The 20,725-nt window shown below is 38.0% G+C and overlaps 1 protein-coding gene and 1 long non-coding RNA gene across 2 annotated transcripts in view; both read left to right on the top strand.

Moving 5' to 3' along the window:
- Window positions 1–20,700, top strand: part of LOC106888182 — a 29,977-nt gene extending 9,277 nt beyond the window's left edge. The window contains exons 2-3 of the long non-coding RNA XR_001412054.1: window positions 11,004–11,157; window positions 20,684–20,700. This is a non-coding gene — a long non-coding RNA (uncharacterized LOC106888182). The remainder of the gene's footprint in view (window positions 1–11,003; window positions 11,158–20,683) is intronic.
- Window positions 6,956–9,403, top strand: LOC106888181 (leukotriene B4 receptor 1-like). The gene has a single exon (XM_014942214.1). The coding sequence runs from the start codon at window positions 7,054–7,056 to the stop codon at window positions 8,062–8,064; it is 1,011 nt and encodes a 336-aa protein (XP_014797700.1). The 5' UTR covers window positions 6,956–7,053; the 3' UTR covers window positions 8,065–9,403.
- Window positions 20,701–20,725: the final 25 nt, after the last annotated feature.

Genomic DNA, 20,725 nt, shown 5'->3' with positions numbered 1-20,725 from the left:
TGGCAAACAGGCATATAAAGCTCTACCAGACAGAGGACAACCTATGGTTTAAGGATTACAAGGTAGTTGCATCATGTGAGGATTTCTATGATTGTGGAGCTTCTGGAGGATCACAAAGGAAGATTGACACAGTGACCTTTGGAACAAAGTCTTCTAAATCATAGAATCATAGATCATAGAACGGTTTGGGTTGGAAGGGACTTTAAAGATCATCGAGTTCCAACCCCCTGCCCTGGGCAGGGACACCTCCCACCAGACCAGGTTGCTCCAAGCCCCATCCAACCTGGCCTTGGACCCCTCCAGGGATGGGGCAGCCACGACTTCCCTGGGCAAATGCTGGAGCACAGACTGGCATTAAGGAAAAAAAAAAATAGCTAATTATTATTTTTGTGGTTTGAATGTAAACTAAATAATCCCCAATTTTCAAAAAAATGACATTTTTGACAGTAGCTTAAGTATAAAGAGCTCAGCTGTCCTCCTTTTTACACCATAGCAGGGTGAAACAAGCAGACGTGAGGTGAGGGATCTTAGACTTCCATGTAATTTAGTTTGTTTCATTTTCCCTCTGCATCACACTGCAGTTTAATTGAACTCTTGAACTTTAGAAGTAGTCTGTTCCTCTGTCTCAAAGAGAATATAAAAGAATTGAATGAAGGGAGAAAGGCAACAGGAAAGCTGAAAAATGTGGAATGGTTTCTGTATAGGGATTGGTCATGTGTGCAAGAACTCTTCTGTCTGGAAATAAGAAATGACTGACAGACGTAGGGTTTAGTAGGACAAGGACTACGGAAAGGATGGATAGGGAAACTGTGGGGAGCCAGCTGAAGCTAACAGGGGACCAGCAAACAAACAAAAGGAGGTGGTTCTTCATACAGCACATAGCAAAACCTCAGTGCTGAAGGTTTATGTGAGTTGAAGGATAGACTTAGGAAGTCTACAGAGTAAATGTCCACAAAGCTTTATTAAACACACAGAAACCTATGCCTGAAGATTGCGTATCTTATATTTTTTCCATACAATATATTATGTGTACATTTAGCTGTTGGTGTAGCTGTGTGTGGCATCTCAGAATCAATGCTGACTACTTTTTATTTCAGATTAAGAACACCTGGATAAGATCATTCTGAATAGCAGCGTAGTACAACACACCAACTTCTTTAGCTATGCAGAACATACCAGGTGTGCTAATTACTAGGTGACTGAGGGTGTAAGCATTCCTCTACAAGTTTCTTTAGCTAACACACCTATGGTGGCTGCTACACAGCAGGAGAAAAATCCTTGTATTCCTCATAAAATTAGTACAATCTTTCTGCTTTGAGCACAGTTAACCAGTCTCCTGATATAAGGCCACAAAACCAAGACTTCATGTCAAACTAGTGTCCAAGCTAGTGGCTCAATGCTCGTGTGTTAAAGAAATAAGACTCGGAAGCTGCTCAAATCTGCTGAGCAGGGTTGTTTCACAGCATCAGAGACTGCAATTTGATATGATTTTCAGAGAGACTATAAAAACACGCTCTGCTGCAGGAACAATTGTTAATATCATTGCCAAACTTTCCAATCTTTGTTAGTTCAGAGGCATAGGAAATTAAATCAGACTCCAAGCTATATTTGTTGCGGAGGGAGCTGCCCTTATTATATTAGTTACAGCGGATTATAACATTGGAAATGGACATATATCAACACAGAGCTAAGAGAGCTAGAAATATAAGTATTTAGAAAATAATATCATCTGCAAGACAGAAAGCACACTGTGATTTTTATCTATACGATGATCGATAAATTAGAAACTAATGACATCTAAGTCACAATCATCTAACCTTATGCAAAAGAATCGGTTCTATGGGTCTCAGCCTTGAACTCCACGCGCCACCAGCAGAGAAAGGCTGCACCTCCAGCGCCTCCAGGCCTGGCCAAAAACACAATAGATGGTTCCCCAGTGCCGCCCTGTGTTGAAAATATATAACTACCCAGACAGATCCTTTTACATAAGAGTATGATATAGGAGACAGCATATGCCTGATTTACATGCAGAACAACAGCTACCGCTTGTGGCACATTTGTGTTTTTTTAATCAGAGATCCTTCACTTAGAGATGCACTGCTAAAGGATTTCTTTCATTACACTGCTGAATAGCAAAGAGAGAGGTTGATCCTATAGTAATATAATATTTACATGGAATCCCTGCAAACAAAGTAGCAATGACAGTAGGTTTAGCTAAACGATAAAGAAAAATCAAAAAAACAAGTAACTTTTGGCAGCAAATCATCCAAGCAGTATTTGTTATCAGCAATGTATTACTCAAAAGGAGGAGTATGTAAACGGTGTGTTTGATTTACCCAGTAGCAATTGGGGTGCCCCATGTGCTTGTGTAGGTAAGAATTTTGGCTAGCAACTGCTACAAATTGCAACTTAGTGATAGCTGATTTAGAACAGGCCAAAGTCTCACCTTAAATTGTGAGAAATCTATACATTTACTGTTTGAAAGCTTGTACTATGTACTATTTATTTACTAATTAAAATTATATACATTCATAATAATGTTGAGAAAAGATATTTTTAAGTTTTCCCATAATCTCTGCATAATTGTTATTCATATTCCTGCTTACAGTCAGAATTATAAATATAGTTCTCCACTATCTTAATTAGCACCTCTACTCTCATGAACCTGGTATGTCTGGTTGTACAAGAAAAGTATTTCACCATATACTTGAATAGTTTCACAACTGCTGGAAACGTGTACTGATTGTCTGTGATCACTCTGGGTGAGAAAGCTACCAATGTGTGAGCGTGTATTGATGCACGTACCGCAGGTGCCTTCTAAGTGCTCCTCTGAGCACCAATTCTAAAGCAGTTTTCCCTGAACATAACAAACAGGGCATCATTTCTCTGGCCAGTGGTACAAAAACTATCATTATTTGCAACTGAGCTGGGTAAGGGATATAATTTTGTAATATTATTAGAAGACTGACTAACAACAATACACACAGCAAAGAATATTTCAAACTTTCTATTTATAGTGCAAGGTACACATCTTTTATTATGTTCTGGAAGTGATCCCAGGGTGGCTCTTCACTAAGTTATTTTCCATGGTGATAAAGAAGCACTGAGAGTGTTCTTGTTTGTACTTGCTGCCTCACGGGCTGCTGTCACAAGCCGTGTTTGCGAGACCTTAGAAATGTCTGGTACGTGACTTTTCCTACACTGCACTTTCCTTTGCAGTAGTTGCAGAGCAGAGACATTATTAGCTGCTGCACGCACCCGTCAGATCCTGTTTATACAGGAGACCCTCCTGTGATCAAGAAGGCAACATTTAGATCAGCTATGAACTGGTGAACATAATTCTCTGATCAAGGCAAAACACGCCACTTTCGCACTGGCACCACTGAACGGGGTGTGTTGTAAGGCAGCTATACTGATCCTGCAAGTACCGTCCCGTTGTAGGGCAGCTATACTGATCCTGCAAGTACCGTCCCGTTGTGAGGCAGCTATACTGATCCTGCAAGTACTGTCCCGTTGTAGGGCAGCTATACTGATCCTGCAAGTACCGTCCCATTTCAAGGCTGCAGGGCTAAAAGGGTTGGACTGGTGACTTCCTCTCCTCAGCATTAGCAGGCAAACAAGGTTACTAACATCTGTTTCCAGTGTCTCCGCAGATACATGATACTTGGTGATCATTAGCCTATAATCAGTTAGTAGATAAGCATCCAGAGGATCCTTCTGAAGACAAAAAATAGAGAGGATTTTAAAGTTCTTTTTTGGTACAGCTATTTGTACAAGGTAAGCAATAGGGATTTCCCATGCCTCAGCACCCTGTGAATTGTGACAGGCAGACTCCTCCTGCACGGAGGAGAGGATGCACTTTGAGCAGGGGCTGTTAGCACAAAGACTCTCTGCATCTTTTAGCAAAAATCTGATTCTCAGAATAAACATACAAAAGCTGGAAATATCAATTATAATTTACATTTAGTGGTCCAAACACAGCTGTCTGAAAATGTGCAGTAGTCGTGTAAACTACAGACCAACCACCAGAGGGAAGCTCATGCAAACATACAAAGGAAAATCAATAGTTTGAAGGATGAATGAAACATCCCCCTCATATTCAAGCCAAAGCAAATTCTATTCAAAATGTTTCTTAGCATAGCACAGAATTCTTGAGCTTGGAAAGTTCTCAGAAGTTATTTGCCAATCTAAAGGTAACAGACTTAACAAAGTTTCCCATGTTAATAACTGAACTGTTGCACTGCATACAATATGCATGCACAAAAAAACATGATAGATTTAGACTTTTTTTTTTTTTCCAGAGCAATGCAGCCAAATTTCACTGCTGTTAATAGAGTTAGACGAGAGCTTATGAGGTCTGAAGCCCAACTGCATGTTGACACATTAAAAGCCCCACCCACGTTTGGCCACTGGAATGAGTAAGATACGGAGTTGTTTAGCTGCTGTTGTGTTTAGCATGTTACTGAACATAGTACGGCGCTTCCCTTTTTAATGGAAATATTTGTTAAATTTCCCATAAAGTTTGTGCACTGCTAGTGTAAATCTGACAAATAACAGTTAGACACTTTTAGAGAACATTAAAGACAGGTTACAAACAATTTGAAGTTTTCACACTAATCCAACAGTCACATAGAGCACTTCAGAAACATACTTCCCAGCTAACGTTAGCTCTAGTGTCTGTGATATTAAGTCTAATAGTCTGTCTTCAGAGCCTTACTCAAAGAAGTCAGCGTTTCAACACCTGTCTGGAATCTTTTTTGAAACAGAAATCCCAGGCTGTTGCTGCAATTCAGAGATTAATTTGTTTTTTTGTGTAAATGAAAAATACAGCTAGAGGGCCCCCCGCAAGCAAAATTCAACTGAAGTGAAGAAGCACGTTTCTGAAAAATGTAAGGACAGATGCTTCAGAAGTTCAACCAGATTCATTCACCACTGGATTAGAACTACACTAATACTGACACCAATCAGCAATTATACAGACAATTGCTCTTTGTACCAAAAGTAGATTTAAGGAGGAAAGTCTTACAGAGATGTCACCGAATGTGACAGGGACATGCAGGTTCTTTTGGTAGAATTCCTTGGCAGAATGAGGACTGGCCACAGGGCTGTAGTAACAATTAGAGCTTCATTACGACATAAAAATTTTAATTATCAGGATAGCTAACTGTTATCTACAATTTCTAGCAGCTAGCATAGCTTATTGTTGCACAGAATTTTTAGCAATTATAGGTTTCAGTTCAGTAGAATTTCTTGTAATTAGTATAGCTTTCTTACTGTCTAGAGTAGGCCTCCTTATCTATAGTCACCTGTGCCCTCTGCAGATCGGGTCAAATTCTTAATAATCAGCACATGATACAATAATCATAATCTAGATTCAGGCTTTACCTTAAAGAACCTACCTGCTCCTGTAGCATCGTGTGACAAGAGGTACTGGGCATCTCTCTTTGATTATTTTTTTTCCAATAAATAAAAATCTGCAACTTAGTTCAGTCTAGATATGCCACTGGGAATATATGAAGCCCTCCCAAAGTTACTTCTGGAGAAATAATGATGTTATAAAGGTGATTTCATTAGAAGAGGCATTGCCCAGCACTTTCTTTCATTGGTGGATTTTTACTAGTGGTTTTCAGAAATTCCCTTTAGAGTACAAACAACTGATTTGGGTTTTTCCACTACCCAACCTTTGTTAAATCTAGTTAAAAATAAAAGGAACTGGAATCATTTATCTGATTAAATCCAAATTAAAATCTTTCTTACACAAATAGTATTTTGACAATATAATACTTGACTTCAGTGGAGTTATTCTGGATTTGCTTTTGATCTCATTATACTCTTAGGAGATCAAAACCAGCTAAGCTGATTTGGGAGTGGTGGTGTTGCAATCCTTTTCCATGGTGAAAGGTAGTTTTCAACTTAATATTGTGTGCTACGTTTGCCGGGTTTGTAAAATTCTATCTCAACATTTAGGGAAATAGTCTGTATCACAGTGTTAAATTTAAGAGACCAAACTATGCACAACTCCTTTTTTCTGTGCATCTTTTTTGTGGAAAATACCCTTCCAGTTTCACTTCTGTGACTGCAACATTTCTGCCGGTGCTGCTGTTTTAGTTCCTCCTTTAACTTTTTAGAAATGGACTTCAAAAGATGATGTTTTAACATCAGGATAACCAATAGTTTCATATTCTTTGGCCAGACACTGAAGAGCTTAGGATTCACACAGGATTTGAATACTGCATTGACTCCCAAGTTTCCTACGAGGTAAAGCCATAGCCCATTGCTGGCACAGCAGAACAACAATGTTTCTGTCTGACACGGGTCATTTCCTCCTGAAACCCTTTGTCCACACTATTCTGATGTTATTATTTGGATAAAGGACTGTGATTTCCCAGAGCACTAGAAATACAACTCCCGTCCACTTTATTGTACCAGTACAGTCTCACTATAGGACAAATGTTGATTGCCTTTATGCCAGCATATTTCTAAAGCATGATTAACATTTCTGCTGAATTTAAAAAGATGACATGAAGGCAGTAAGCACAATGCTTTGGTATGGAATGTCATGTCAAACATATAATGCACATTTGTGATTTATCTGCCACTCATCTTATTTTGTTTTTGTAAAACAAAACATTGAATTATTCATACAAATGAGTGGAATAGAATAAGAGGATTTCTTTCTCTTCATAGCTGTTGATTAGCTTAGTAACTTTAACAAAGTTGCAAGCTTCTTTAAATCTTCTGGGGGACTTTTGAAAGACCACCACCATGCTTTAAAATCTGCTGATCTAGGATGGATGTATAATTAAAAGCAAAGGCAGGTGCTACATTGTATTTTCACTTGGTATGCAAAAATGCACAGTCTTCCTAAACAACAGGAACTACAATATGTGGTCATATGTTTGTAAGAGTGAGCATAAGGATGTGAGCTTATATAGTCTACAGAATACCCGTTAGAGAACTTCTCTCAAGTAGTTCACTAACACCTTCAGAATAAAAGCAGAGTGCAAAGCACAAAGGATATTGGCAACCAAGAAGAACAGAAGGATTTCCAGAATGAGTCAAGCTGAGGAAAGCAACATCCACCCAACGTGGAATATTGTGAGGTCAGTGGTCTGCGTGATACTGAGCTTGTCATTTATTATTGGGACCCCTGGAAATTGCATCGTCATCTGGACTGTTTGTGCAAAAATGAAGCAAGTATCTCCTTCGGTCCTGCTGATCTTGCACCTGGCCATTGCAGATGTCCTTGTACTGATTACTTTACCAATTTGGATTTACTCCTTTGCTGACTCATGGGTTTTTGGAGTCATCATCTGCAAAATGCTGGTTTTCATTATTTACTGCAGCATGTATGCTAGTATATTTCTAATTACAGCACTGAGCCTGGAGCGGTTAATGGCTGTGTATTATCCTTTAACAATTCAAAGATACAAAACAAAAAGGAAGATCTGTTTAATCATGTTCCTCATCTGGTTCCTGTCTATTGCGTTCGGCGTTTCTGTCATTCCGTTTCAAGAGACAGAAGAAACAAATGGTCAACTAATGTGCACGTGTCGCAACTACTCTTCTAATAAACAGAGAGCTTCATATCTTCTGCTGGAGACTCTTGCAGGTTTTGTAATCCCTTTTTTAATTATTTGCACTTGTTATATGTGTGTTGCAAGAAGAATAAGCAGAATGACTTACCAATCGAAGCGGCGATCGGAACGGCTCATTGCCAGAATTGTGGTGGCATTCATTTTGTGCTGGTTCCCTCATCATCTCTTTAACACCCTAGATATTATTTCAATGCAGATAGAGCTCTCTAACAAGGAAACATCCTCGGCACTGGAAGAAGTTGTGGACAGAGGAGTGTACATCTCTGGAGCACTTGTATTCGTCAGTAGCTGTATTAACCCTCTACTTTATGCTTTTGCTGCACGAAGATTTCAGAATCACCTGAGGTTTGCCAAGATTTCAAAGCTCTTTGAACAGATGAGTCAGACTGTAGCAGAGGAAGACAAGAAAAAAAGTTTGGTTGTAACCAAACGAGAAGATACTTTAACAAGCACAGAAAATCTCTAACAAGGACTTAGTGAATAATGTGATTCTGTGTCATTCCTTCAGTAGTCCTTTCTCCTCATACTCTCAGTATTATTTACTAAGCAGACTAGGTAAAACTAGAGGCAGGTAAAAGTTATTAGGGTTTGTTTTGTGTGTTATAAAAGAATTGGCATTGGCAATCTAGTTCAGTTCCTAAGTTAGTATCCATGTATGAAATTAACACTATCTCAGTGGTGCAGAGAACCTCAGCAAGATGGCTAGAAGCTCAAAGTGGCAGGAATACAGCATTTTTACTTTTCATTAAAATTATTTGTGATTTCTAAAAAGTCCGTTTGCAGAAAAAAAAAGAAAAAGGGGGAGTCTATGTGAAAAGCAGAAGCTTTGAAAGCATAAAACTAAGTTTTCCCTGGGAAAAAAAGTTTTAGATGCTCAAAAATCCTTATATAATCTAAAGTTTTAAGAGAGCACACTTAAATTCCTGTTACGGTTAAAAATGATTTTAAAGTATATTGATGACACATAAAGCTCTTTTGGGTAGTTGGAAAACATAATGCTATTTTTATTTATTGCTTTTTTTAGGTTTGAAAGTAATAAGGGCTGTTTACACAGTCAAGGTCATTTACTGAATTATCTTCTGTTTCTAGGTTTTAAGTAAAATGTGAAGTGTGACATGCCTCTTCAGAAAAAAAACAGGAGGCACAAGAATTCTGTGTTGTAGGGCAAACATAGGTACAGATGATGTCAAATACGTTGCATATTTCAGTGGCAATTAAACTATTGATATATTACATACTGTGCGTATCCTCAAAAAGTTTGATGCAGTTGAGCTTCCAAGATGTCTGTTAAATTACAGGAATTGGGTCAGGCTCTGGTGGGAGGGAAGGAGAGATCCTTGATACTATTTTTTATGTGTAAGAAAATTCTGGTAGCAGTACAATGTGTCTAATATCGTAAGAACTTCACCTTGCAAATCAAAGCATTATTTTTTCTTCTCTTGTAGAATAGAGTGGACTTTGCCATAACAAACCAATACATTCAGCACTTGCAGGGATCTTATTTTAGTTTTGTGAATGTGCGCAAACTGACTGTGAGAAAACTGCATGGCATCAGGTGTTTGCTTTTGAAGTTTTTATTTCAATTGTGTCAAAGATCTTTCGTGATTACTCTTGCTTATTTCTAACTCAATGGTTTGTAGTAATATATTGCTCTGGACAGCTGTTAAGTTGTAGGGCAAACATAGGTACAGACGATGTCAAATACATTGCATACTTCAGTGGCAATTAAACTATTGATATATTAAATATAAAAATGACAAATACTAACTAGAACTTAATTTTCAAAATCAGATCATGTAACAAGCAAGGATGCTTGAGTTGTATTGATTTAGCTTATAAACAAATAAACAGAGGGAAGTAAATCCTTACTTGTTAGTGGAAGAATATTTCTCTAAACTTTGCATGTGCATTTTTTATTCCTGCTTGTTATGAAAAAGTCATTTTTTTGCTTCTCAGTGGGAGAAAAGTCCACACCACAGAGGTCTTTCCATCAATAGGGCTCCTTCACTGAAATTAAATAAAAATTTAAGAAGACCTTGTTCACCGCAAAGAGTAAGCAGCAGATAGAAACCCTTAGACTTTACCCCACCCACATACCACTTTTTTCACCCCACCAATGGCTCTTTAATTGCTATTGGTATATTCAATGTAGCAGTGTGGCACTATCTCACAATAAAAGCACCACCTTTAGTTATCTGCTGTATTTCCCAAAATCAAGCTGTATTTCCCAAAATGTTCTTCAGATAGGAGTCACTCACTATTCAACAACACAGATCAGATGAGGAGAGAATAATCAGCGCGTGAGCCCTGCGACTGAACCAGAGTTCTAGGCCACAAGGAGCTCAGCTTGTCACAACTTTAGTACAAGCTACCTGGCCAAAATTTTCCTTTCTAGCAGTCTTTGCCCTATACCTAGCTATCATCAATCTTCTTATTAGGAATTGGGTTAAACCCCTAACCATCTCTGTGTGTGTATCACCTATCTCATGAATGAAGCCGTATTTTTGTACCATTTCCTATCCAACAAGCCTTTTGGGAGCATTGACTCAAGTGCCTTGTGCTTGGCTATGCCTAACCCAGGACAGAGCACAAAAGGGATCAGTGGCCAGGTACACAGTCTGTGCAATGCTGCCTGCTGCAGTCGTGGGTGGGGTTGTTAAACCAATGGATAAGGAACAGTGAGTCAGACCTTTTTTCTTTTCTTTTTATCCTGTCACTCACAGACAAGTGAACTTTACTGCTCAGGCTGCGTCCTGCATCCAGGAATCTCAAAAATGGAACCAGTGACATCCACAGATCAGTAAACACATCCCAGGGAATAATAAGATGATCAGTTAAGGCAGTTTTGAGTTGAAAGCTGTTACTCTAGGGACTCAGAATCGTTTACTACCAGGTGCTGCTCTTCCACTGAAGTTACAGTCCCTAGTATAGAGACCTAAACTAAGTTAGCTAAACAATGAGCATGTTTCTTTGGTCAACAGACCAAAAAGCAGCATGGTAGCTATATTCTAATTCTGTTCTTTGACAGTAGATGCATGAATTTTCTGCCTCAATATTCAGTTCTTACATTTTCTTCACTGTTTTTTACTCACAACTGCAGTACTGAAGACCTAGCATAGGTTTGGTCCAAAATGCTGCATCTTATGATAGTGATACTTCATGCTTCCTGTTGACTACATTACATATCCATCTTATATTGGAAGACTGATAGAAAGCAAAGACTTTCCTCGTTTGTTCAAGCTAGTTCAAAACAGTGACTTGAAGGTGAGAGCAGTCTTGCCAGTAACTCTTGAGACACTCGAACCCTTCTGAGAAAAATGAGGCTTCATCTCATTTGAGTTCCTCTTATTTTTCTTACTTCCTTACTTCTGTCCTTGTTTATGAAGTCTGTCTCTGTGGTTTCAGTGTCGAGCTGTTTCTGATGACACAGCAAGGAAGAAGGCTGGGTGAAGAGCAGGCTGCTCCAGTCACCTGGGGACGTCACCTCAGATTACACTGAAGTACAAGGAACATGAGGTGGAATCAATGCAACCCTGCTTAGAACACCAAGTACTAGGAGGTGACCAGATGGTTTGAATTTATCGTGTTTGTAAAAAATAATAATCTTCTAACGTTAATCTCTAACATGGAAGTCCCACCCTGCCTGAAAGTTGCTGTGAGCATTCCATGGGTATATATCAGGAATGTATCACATTTACTGTAGTAGAATCATGCTGCATCAAGTGAATTCATGCTGTATGAAAAGGATTGAAGGAGAGCCTAAAGTATTTTTAGTTCATGCATAGCCAGTATACAAGAAGGATTTAAAAAAAAAACAAAAACAAACAAATAACAAGTATCAGTCTCACACCTTTAGTTGCCTTCTGACAAGTTTTCTGTGAGCATCATGGTAAAATAGTTGTTACAGAGGTCTGGATTAAAACAGTAGAGCTTCATGGATATTTAGAGGCAACTTGTAATTTAAGAGGTAAGACGGGAAATCACAGAAATCACAGTTTGCAGGCAGAAATGGGCCAATGCATTATACTAAAGAATATTTTTTTCTTTAACAAAATCAGCAGAACATTGTTTAGGAAGAAGTAAAGCAAAAGTTAAGAGAGATTTTAAAGAGAGTTAAGACTGCAGTTATGGAACTACTAGGACTTCTAATGACAGGACAAAAAGAATGATTTGCATGCAGGACTTGGGTGAAAGGAGTGGAAGAACCTGCAGCTAACAGATGTCATGGAGACTACTGACATGGAGACTAATGTCAATTCTTTCACATTCAAGCAAGAGTCTGATCCATAATAAATATTTTAGAAGATGCTGAATTAGAGAATATTAGCAATGTTGAAGTTTTTTCTCTGGTTTTATATCCTACAAATCTTGTATTACTCAATTTTCTGCATGTATAGGGAAAAGGGGAGAGTAAGGAAAAAATTAAATTTGGTCAGAGTGGAAAAGCAAGTGAAGAAATAAATCAGTTAAGATTATTATGAAGAATACGGCCGTAGAATGAAATTGAGAAGTTCAGCTATGAAAGCTGAGTATACAAAGAGAACAGAGAGGGAAATGAGAACTATTCTGTTGCAAGGCAGTTCCGGGTTTTTATAAATGCATGTGTGTCAGATCAGTTAAGGACTAAAAGAGTTCTTTATTAGAAAACTCCTCAGCTAGATCGCCACTGATTGTTGATAGGTTAAAGAAAAAAAAATCCAATAAAACATCATTTAGAGAGACATAACCCTGTCCTCTGAGAGGGTGAGTAGCTTGTGCAGCTCCTGTTAGTGTCAGAGTTGGGTGTAACCAGGGCTACGATGACAGCCACCAGGATTTCAGAAACTTTACAACACTGTACAATACTAAGAAAATGCTTGCACTGATAGGTATGGAGATAAGAGTATTGTATGCTCTTTGATTCCTTCCTGTCTTCTTTCCCCTTAAGTCAATTATTTTAAAAGCCATGCTGGTAGTTCTTAGTAAAGATTCAGCATTTTAAATGGAAAAAAAGGTTCAGATTATAAGAAAAATATTTTTATGGAATGTGCAAAGTCAATGATTTAAGCAATGGAATTAATGGAAAGCATGCTATAAAGTCTTCCAGTACAGGCTCAACAGTCACAACTCTTAAGTTAGGAAGATTATATATCTGCTACAACTGTAAAATCCACTTATTCTTAATTTAATAGAAATCAGCTATCTGAACTGCATTTGATTGCAAAGGTAACTGGTTACACACCAATTTTGGCTGCAATTGTGTAAGTACCAACAATGTCTACAACTAAGTGCATCATTATTTCCGTTGGTATTAACTAGAAAACAGTGCTAACAGTACTGAAACGTCTGGAAACATTATGGACATCCACAATCACAATACACTGAAGTGAAGAGGCTGTTCAGAGGGTCTTAAATGAGAGGATTAGGAGTTTGTACTACTCTCAGTGGATCTTCATACAAAAAAATATGACTTCCTGGTTTTGTATAGTGGACCTGTTCATGATGTATCACATCACATAAAAAACAAAGGGTTCAGTATTTCATTTTCAGAGAATTGTGAACCTGAAGCACTATTTATGGCCTGTCATTAACCTGGTAGCGTCACCATAAAAGTGACAATAGGAAAATAGCTATGTGAAGATCACTTCTAGCCATTGACACTTCATGCTATGGCAAGATGTGGCAGTGTAGAGAATCTAAAATCACGTTGCAGATTCCGTATCCTAACTGTACCAACAGAACTTCATCAGTTATGGTAATATTAACATCCATTGTATAATTCCCTATTGGACTTGGTGGGTAATACCAGAAACTTAGAAGTCATGGACATATTTTTAAACATTGTAACTGATTAATTATATTCTTGTTCGTCAGATATAAAACTATAGCTGCGAACCTTCAGCTGTGCTGTGAAAGTGAGCATTATGCAGTTAAAACTGAAGGAAGAATTTAGCATAGCAATCTTTCTATATGCCTTGTCCTCTCCTGCCACCATGTGGCTCTTCCATTTAAAAGAGTTATGCCTAATTATGATACTCAAAGTTGCTGGTGAGGTACTCTGTTGATTGTTTCAGTTGTGAACCCTGTTTTAAGGTTCGGGTCATTGAGACAGAAAGGTTCACGGAAAACCACAACAGTATATCAATCACCCAAGGCCTATTCATTTCAGGGTGATCTCTTTGGTTCTTTTCTTACTTTTCAGGAACCCAAGCCTGAGTTATTTCAAACATGGCATAGATTGGGCAGGCCGAGAATTTTGGACAGAATATAATTACTTTATGCCAGTTTGTGAAAAGCTTATGCTGAAAACTACTTTTTTTTTTTCCCCCCTCAAAAAAAACAATCAATAAGCATGTTGAGCTAGGTCCTGACGCTTGAATTTGAGTAGCTCACATCTCATCCCAGGTTATAGCATTGATTTCTAGGCTCTTGGTAGTTTTGAGATGCCCTCAAAAAGTTTCAAAACATGTTGACTTCATTGTGATAAAATTAGGAGTAGTTTTTGCAATCTTAAAGATGTTCATAAGAAAGTCACAAAAGCTTTGCCTCTAAGAAAAAAGGAGAACTGTTAAGAGTAAAACAGAAAATAGAATCAAAGAGACTTGATTCCACATTCCCCTTTTCTCTTTTGCAATGTTTAGTTTCTATATGTAATGCTTTTAGAGTCTGTCTATGAACAAGGCTTTGCTGTTCTTGCTTTTTAACATTTCAAGGTTGTTACTTTTTCACTGATATTTACATTCCTCATAAATTTAGTATTGCATCCGAAAAATAATTTTAATATAAGAACTTCAGAGTTTTCTTCCAACATCTAATCCTTTTTCTTTCCTAACATCTTGAAGTGTTATCACAGTTTCTCTGGGTTCGAAAAACAGGGAAGTAGCTTAATTCCTCTGAGATACAGAAAATTAAGTCTTAACTTTTCACTGTTGAAAATTCTATCAGCGAAAGAGCTCAGAAAGCGTACAGTGTTCTGATCACAAAGATGTTATCACAAACTGCACCCAGAATTTCACCTGCTTTGGATCACTGAACTTCGACTGGAGTTAAGCAGATGATTAAATAGCCCAGTGTAACTGTAAGACTGGCCATGTGATATGATCTTTCATTTCATTTAGATGAGTGCCATTGGTTGAATAAAGTTAAATATTTAGCATCCTGAGCACAATAGCAAAAAAGAGAAAAATGCTTGGTATGTGTCTGAAAACATAATGATGCATTTCCCAAGCAACAAATTCATGTTACATTAGCTATAAAGTACGTTTCCTTGTTGCTATATAATTTTACACACATAAACAGTTTTGGGCACACTGATAGTTTCACAGGGAGGTGATGATGCTATTTTAATCTTTTGAATCACTGGTGTTATTCACAAGTATTAAGCTATATCAAAAGGAATCAAACTAGGAACCCTCAGAGCATTTTCCCGCTTTCCTTAGGGAGAGGGGAGGGAGCAGCAGGAGGTGACAGGACTCCAGCCCGAGCTGACCTGCCAGCACACTCTCTGTTACACTCCCTTCACACCCATTCCTCCTTACGTTCGGGGAGGTGACACCCCTTTCTGTGCTCCAGCTGCTGCTGTGGTTACTCAGTTCCTGCATGTTTACCAAGGCTTGGGCACACCATTTCGGAAGGAGGTCAAGGAGGTGCCCGTGTGGCTGCCAAACCACCCAGCTCCCTGGTGGTGAGTTTGGTTCGGATGTTCTCCTTTCTAGCTCTTTTTCAGGTGTCGGAGAAACAGTGAGACAATGGCCAGTCCATACACCCCCAAGGTCCCACCTTGCCATTACTTCTTGTACGCAAAGGAATTCCCTTCTCATTTCCTACATTTACAAGCAAAATTAAACACACTAAGTGTGGCATTGATAAGCCTGGGAAGTGAAATTTCATACTTTCAGCCTAAGTGTAAATGTTGGTTTATTTTTCACCTTAGCTACTTTGGCCAAAACCACTTCCTTTTCTTTCTCCTTTCCCTTTCCACATGCAAAATCCCTCAGCACCATTCCTGTTTCCGGAGCAGAATGGTGGTGTCTGTCATCCCTGCCACAGGCTGTGCCTCTGATGTGGAGACGGGCCTCAGATCAGTATCTTTCTGTAAAGTGGACTACAAAAAAGAAGGAAACCCAATTTGATTTGTCTGAATCAGAAGATAAAGGTTAGCCTCCTGAGCTAGAAACTCACCATATTTCAATTGATATTATAGTTTATTCAATTCCCAAAGAGCTGTGGTAAAGGAACAGTAATTACTAAAAAATTCAATGGCAGGAAAACCTTAGGTTTTATCTCTTTTTTCTATGACATTGTGAACTGTTTTGAACAGTTAATTATCTATCTCTAAAATCTGTTGTTTAAACACTAGCTTTGGGTATGTAATTAACAATTACATGATAGCAAACAAACCAATACAGCATAAAAATATTTCTCCTCTAAGGAAGAAGGATTTTAACCTGTAGAAGAAGAGGCTCAGAAAATGGAAAACTGCCTCTTTGCAGTAGTTAACAGAATTGAGGAGATTCCATTTGATCAACAAGACAACAGGGGACGCCATAGTAAGAAAGGCAGTGAACGTAAAGAAGCATTTCTCTGCTAAATTTATAATTTGCATATGGAAACCAGGGCTGCAGGTGTTCATGGAAATTAGTAGTGTTGTGGGCATTTTAAAACGCTGTAATTTTATGACCAGGTATACAAGGTAAGGATACACAGTAACTCTATCTACCGCCCCAGGATATGCGCTGGGGGTCAGGAGGGCACTCCTTTTCATGCCCCCACATTACCTACATCTCAGAAGAAGAATTCTGTTTGTGTTTTTTTCTGAGTAGAATTCACATTCCTAGAAACTTTAGATGTTTGATGATTCTGGACAAGGAGTTCAGTTTTGTATTTCATATAACACATTTCTGTAGAAACGCCTCAAAATGCCTCGTGCCTCAAAACACAGGCCGCAGGTGAGAGGGGGGCGCGGACGCTGCCTCGGTGCCCCGCGTGCAAGCACCAACCCTCTGCACAAGGGACAGAGGCCGTGCTGTTTGTGGTACTGGGCTGTGCTGGGATCACTCCCAGCTTACTGGGGAGAAATGGGAGGCAAAGGGAGGGAGGTACTCAAGGCCACACAAGAAGTGTCAGGGAAGTGCAATAATATATTGCCATAGTTAAGTTTAGGTCTAACAAAATTATCAGCAGACAGCACAGGTAGGCAAAATAGTTCAAAAATTTTATTATTAAAAGACCGTTGGCTTTTTATAGAATTGATATTTCAGGAAGGTAGTCTTCTTAAACTATATGGAATTAAACTTAGTAAGGTTTTGCAAGTGGCTTCTGGGATTAAGAATAAACTAAAAATAGCAGAGAAAGTTCCATTAAAGTAATACATTAAATATTAAAAAGTAACATTTTCTCAGTGTATAGTTAGAATGAACAAAGAGTTATATATATATATAAAGTATATATTAATTATATCAATAATCAACCTTTACAGACAAAGCTTCCCACATTTTAATTGAAGCACAAGTTTCAGCTTTTGCTTGTGAAAGTTTCTGAAGAAGTTTTAAACAAAAGCAATGAATATGTCGTCACAAAGTAATCTCAAACAGCAATTTTTGTCTGGAAAAATCATTTTGCAGAAACTAAAAAATAACAGTCTTCAGAGTGAACACCTACTCTTTAGGAATTTGATTTCAACATGTCTCAGAGGTCAGAATGGAATCCCAAGTTATTACTTACACTTACAGAGAAGATCATACATTAATAGTTGTTGATTTCCATCACATATAATCTTTCCTTTTAGAAATGAGCCCAGAGGCTGCCTTAAGACGTCTTAGAAGCCAACAGAGCAAAAGGACTGGTTTTTATTCTAGTTTCAGACTAGAACAAAAAAACCACTGTAGACTCAGACTTACAACAAATTACAAATGCAGTAGGAAGCCTAACATTTTTCATTGATAATACAAGCTTTGATTTTTAAGATGATTCATGTATTAAAGACCTCTATTCTACCATCCTTGATTGTTACTTCCTGAAGGTATATTTTCTGGTGTTCTGTATCACGATTTGTTGTTTTAACACCAGGCTTCTAAAATTACATTTCAAATTGGGTATATATTCCCATTTGGATGTAATGACCACTATAGTACAGGACAGAGTTTTTGTAGATGAGTTTAGTTTTGGACAACTTGTACCTCAGAGAAGTCAAAGAAGGTGAAGGCCACATCTCTTATACATCCATCTAGAGTGGATTTCCTTCTCAGTCTACAAGGTGTTTATCTCAAGTATTACCTTATTTTCAGGTATTTATCATAAACAGCTTTCTTCAGGAGTTTAAATGTTGTCTCCAGTTGGACTGCCCATTATGAATCATTGCTTTTAGAAAAAAACAATCCCATGAGAAGCTAATTTTTCTGACGTATTATTCATGCCTTCACAGCTCTCCATTTTTCACCCTGTTGCTCAGTAGGTTGAGCTGGGCAGATGCTGCAGATGACACATAGCTCTTGCACTGAGCTTGCAGTTTTATGTAACGTGCCTATCTCATTGCCTCTGGCATTTATTTCTTTCATAACCTGCAATATTCATGTATTCACTATAATAGAGAGAGGATGATACGTATTTAGAGAAGATATAACGAGGTAATAAATCATCGTTGTACCTTCTGCTCAGTCACCACAAGGAACCAGTCAGTGCACAGGAACAGTTTGTGTTTGTGTGCACACACCTGTATACGTGCACATGCACAGTTGTAGAGAGATTGTGTATATAGTGCCATGCTTTTTTACAGGATAAATACATTGTTTTTACTAAAATTATAAGTCAATCAGGTATATATGTTATAAAAGCAAGGAAAATCCTTAATTGTGCAAGGAGTTTGTTCCTGCATAACTGTTGTGTGCATTATTTACTCTCATTGACTTTAATCTGACCACTCCCAAGCTTAAATTTAAGTATGTGCCAAATGTTTAAATTTTCGGAGGTCCTAGAGTATAAAAATCTTCTTAAAGGGAAAGCTGGTTCCAAGGATTTTTTTCTTTTCTTTTGGAAGAATGTTCCTAACATGTATTTACTGCCTAATGTTATTTCTGGTACCTACAACTGTTTCTTCACGTGTAGTCTATTGCCATGTGTGGAAGTGTTTGAAATACGAGATGCATCTACTATTTCAAGATATTCAAAAGTTGTAACTCCCAGAAGGAAATAATTTTGTGCATTAAGGAAGAAGGGCCCAGCATGGTCACCTGGCCTGAATATGTATATAATGTACACAGGTTCATGTTGGCTAACATAAGTATCATAAAAAAACTTTTTTGCGTAGTAATAGCACGTAATAAACTAGAGAAAGAACAGGTTGCAGACAACTTCTGCAGAGCATGTGATGTGCTGCATGTTCACACCCTAGCATGCCCTGGGGTAGCTTGTTTGTACTTCTGTACCTATAGGCAGTAAAATCCTCATTTCACCTTTGCTCAAACTTCATTTAATAGCTGCAAGCAGCCAGGATAGTAGAAATAGGAAAAAAAAAAAGTATTAAACTGGCTAAATTTAGTCTGAATACCATGCAAAGCCTTCATGACTAAAGTATATCAAAGCAAATATAAGGCATATTAAACAAGCAGGGAAATTTTTCATATGTAACCAAACAAGAAAATGGTAAACACCACCGAGAAATGAAAATCTGAAAATGCAGATTCTGATCTATTTGCATAATGTAAGGTTTTGAGATTAAAAATAAAACCCAACAGACCCAACAGGTTTATTGAGATTTGCAATAAAAGACAAATGTCTGCAAATGCAGTGGTAGCTTTCTCTTGAAAGTGTATAATACTTCAAGTACCACAGTAAAAAAGCAGTGCTGTGGAGCAAAATAGGAAAGGAAAGACTGGCAGTTGAGGATATTACTAATTCTACTTCACTCAGACTTTTTGGGGCATGATTTGGTTAACATGAATAGAAAAGATGTGAGAATCTGAAAATATAAGTCTGCAAAATGCTTAAGAATACTATTAGCCCCTCTTCTATATGGCAGTGGTGCAGTTCTTGCCATCTAACTTCAGGTATTTAGCTAAGGTGGTTAAGCTACAAAACTGGCTCCCTATGACTTCAGGGGATATCTTAAATTAAATTAAAAGCTTGATGCTGTCATAAAGGACTTGTCTCTTCCCTCCACCCTTCTCCTGTAGCCCTCTCTGCTCTTGGCTGCAGGATCCCACTGCTTACCCTGAGCCAGGCTGTTCCACCTGATAACAACAAAAAGTCTCCTTGCCCACCTTCCGAAGGTGTAGGCTCTTGCCAGGTTAGTGAGTTTAGTTGTCTGACCTTGAGATCAGTCAGATGAACTCCAGAGGCAACACAAGAAAGATGTGGGAGGAAAAGAAAAGAAGCTGGAAAGGGGGGCAGGACTAGAACTGTTAATTTGGTGCAGCCACTTGTCACCTTCTGGACTCCCTGTTTAACCTGTAGAAAGAAGTAAGTAGCTCCTGAAGGAGTTTAGAGAAAGATCTTATTTGTCTACCAGCTATATTAAAACTATATCTTATTTGTCTACCAACTATATTAAAAAAGGAGATTACTTTCCCTATTTATCTTCTTAAACTAAAAGTTTGACTTTATGTGGTATAAATACCCCACCTTCTTCTTTACTCCAAATCCAACCTCCAGAACAAGCTGGAAAATATTCTGTGGCCTTCCATGACTTTTTTCCATTGTTAATCTTTTCTATTTTGCATCTTTCTCATCCTTCTGGTGTCATTTTCTCCTCGGTACTCCTTTTGTTTGCATTTCTAGGTGTGGGGCATTTTAATTTTATTATTTTTTAAGTAAACTCATTCACTAGATACATTGTTTTCTTTCATTGTGTGACTTTGTGTAATTCTTCCCACTCCATAATTTGTATTAACAATGTATCTTTTGTTCTTCTTATTACTGCTCTTCTAGCTATATAATCATAATATATAATTGTGTTTGCATTCTTCTGCAGTTGCTTTGGCTACATCTGTTTGAATTTTCTGCTGTGAATGCTGTCTGCTATTTGGCAACATCGTTTTCTACAATTGCTTACTTTCTGCATAACATTTAATTTGGGGTATTTTTCCAATTATGTATTTTTTCTATTTCAGTCTTATTCTTTCTCCAGGAAAAAAAAAAAAAAAAAAAAAAAA

Source organism: Calidris pugnax, unplaced genomic scaffold, assembly GCF_001431845.1.
Source record: "Calidris pugnax isolate Ruff unplaced genomic scaffold, ASM143184v1 scaffold28, whole genome shotgun sequence".
Classification (NCBI taxonomy): Eukaryota; Metazoa; Chordata; class Aves; order Charadriiformes; family Scolopacidae; genus Calidris; species Calidris pugnax.
Note: the sequence above shows the minus strand (reverse complement) of the source record. Positions and strands in the feature narration are given on the sequence as shown.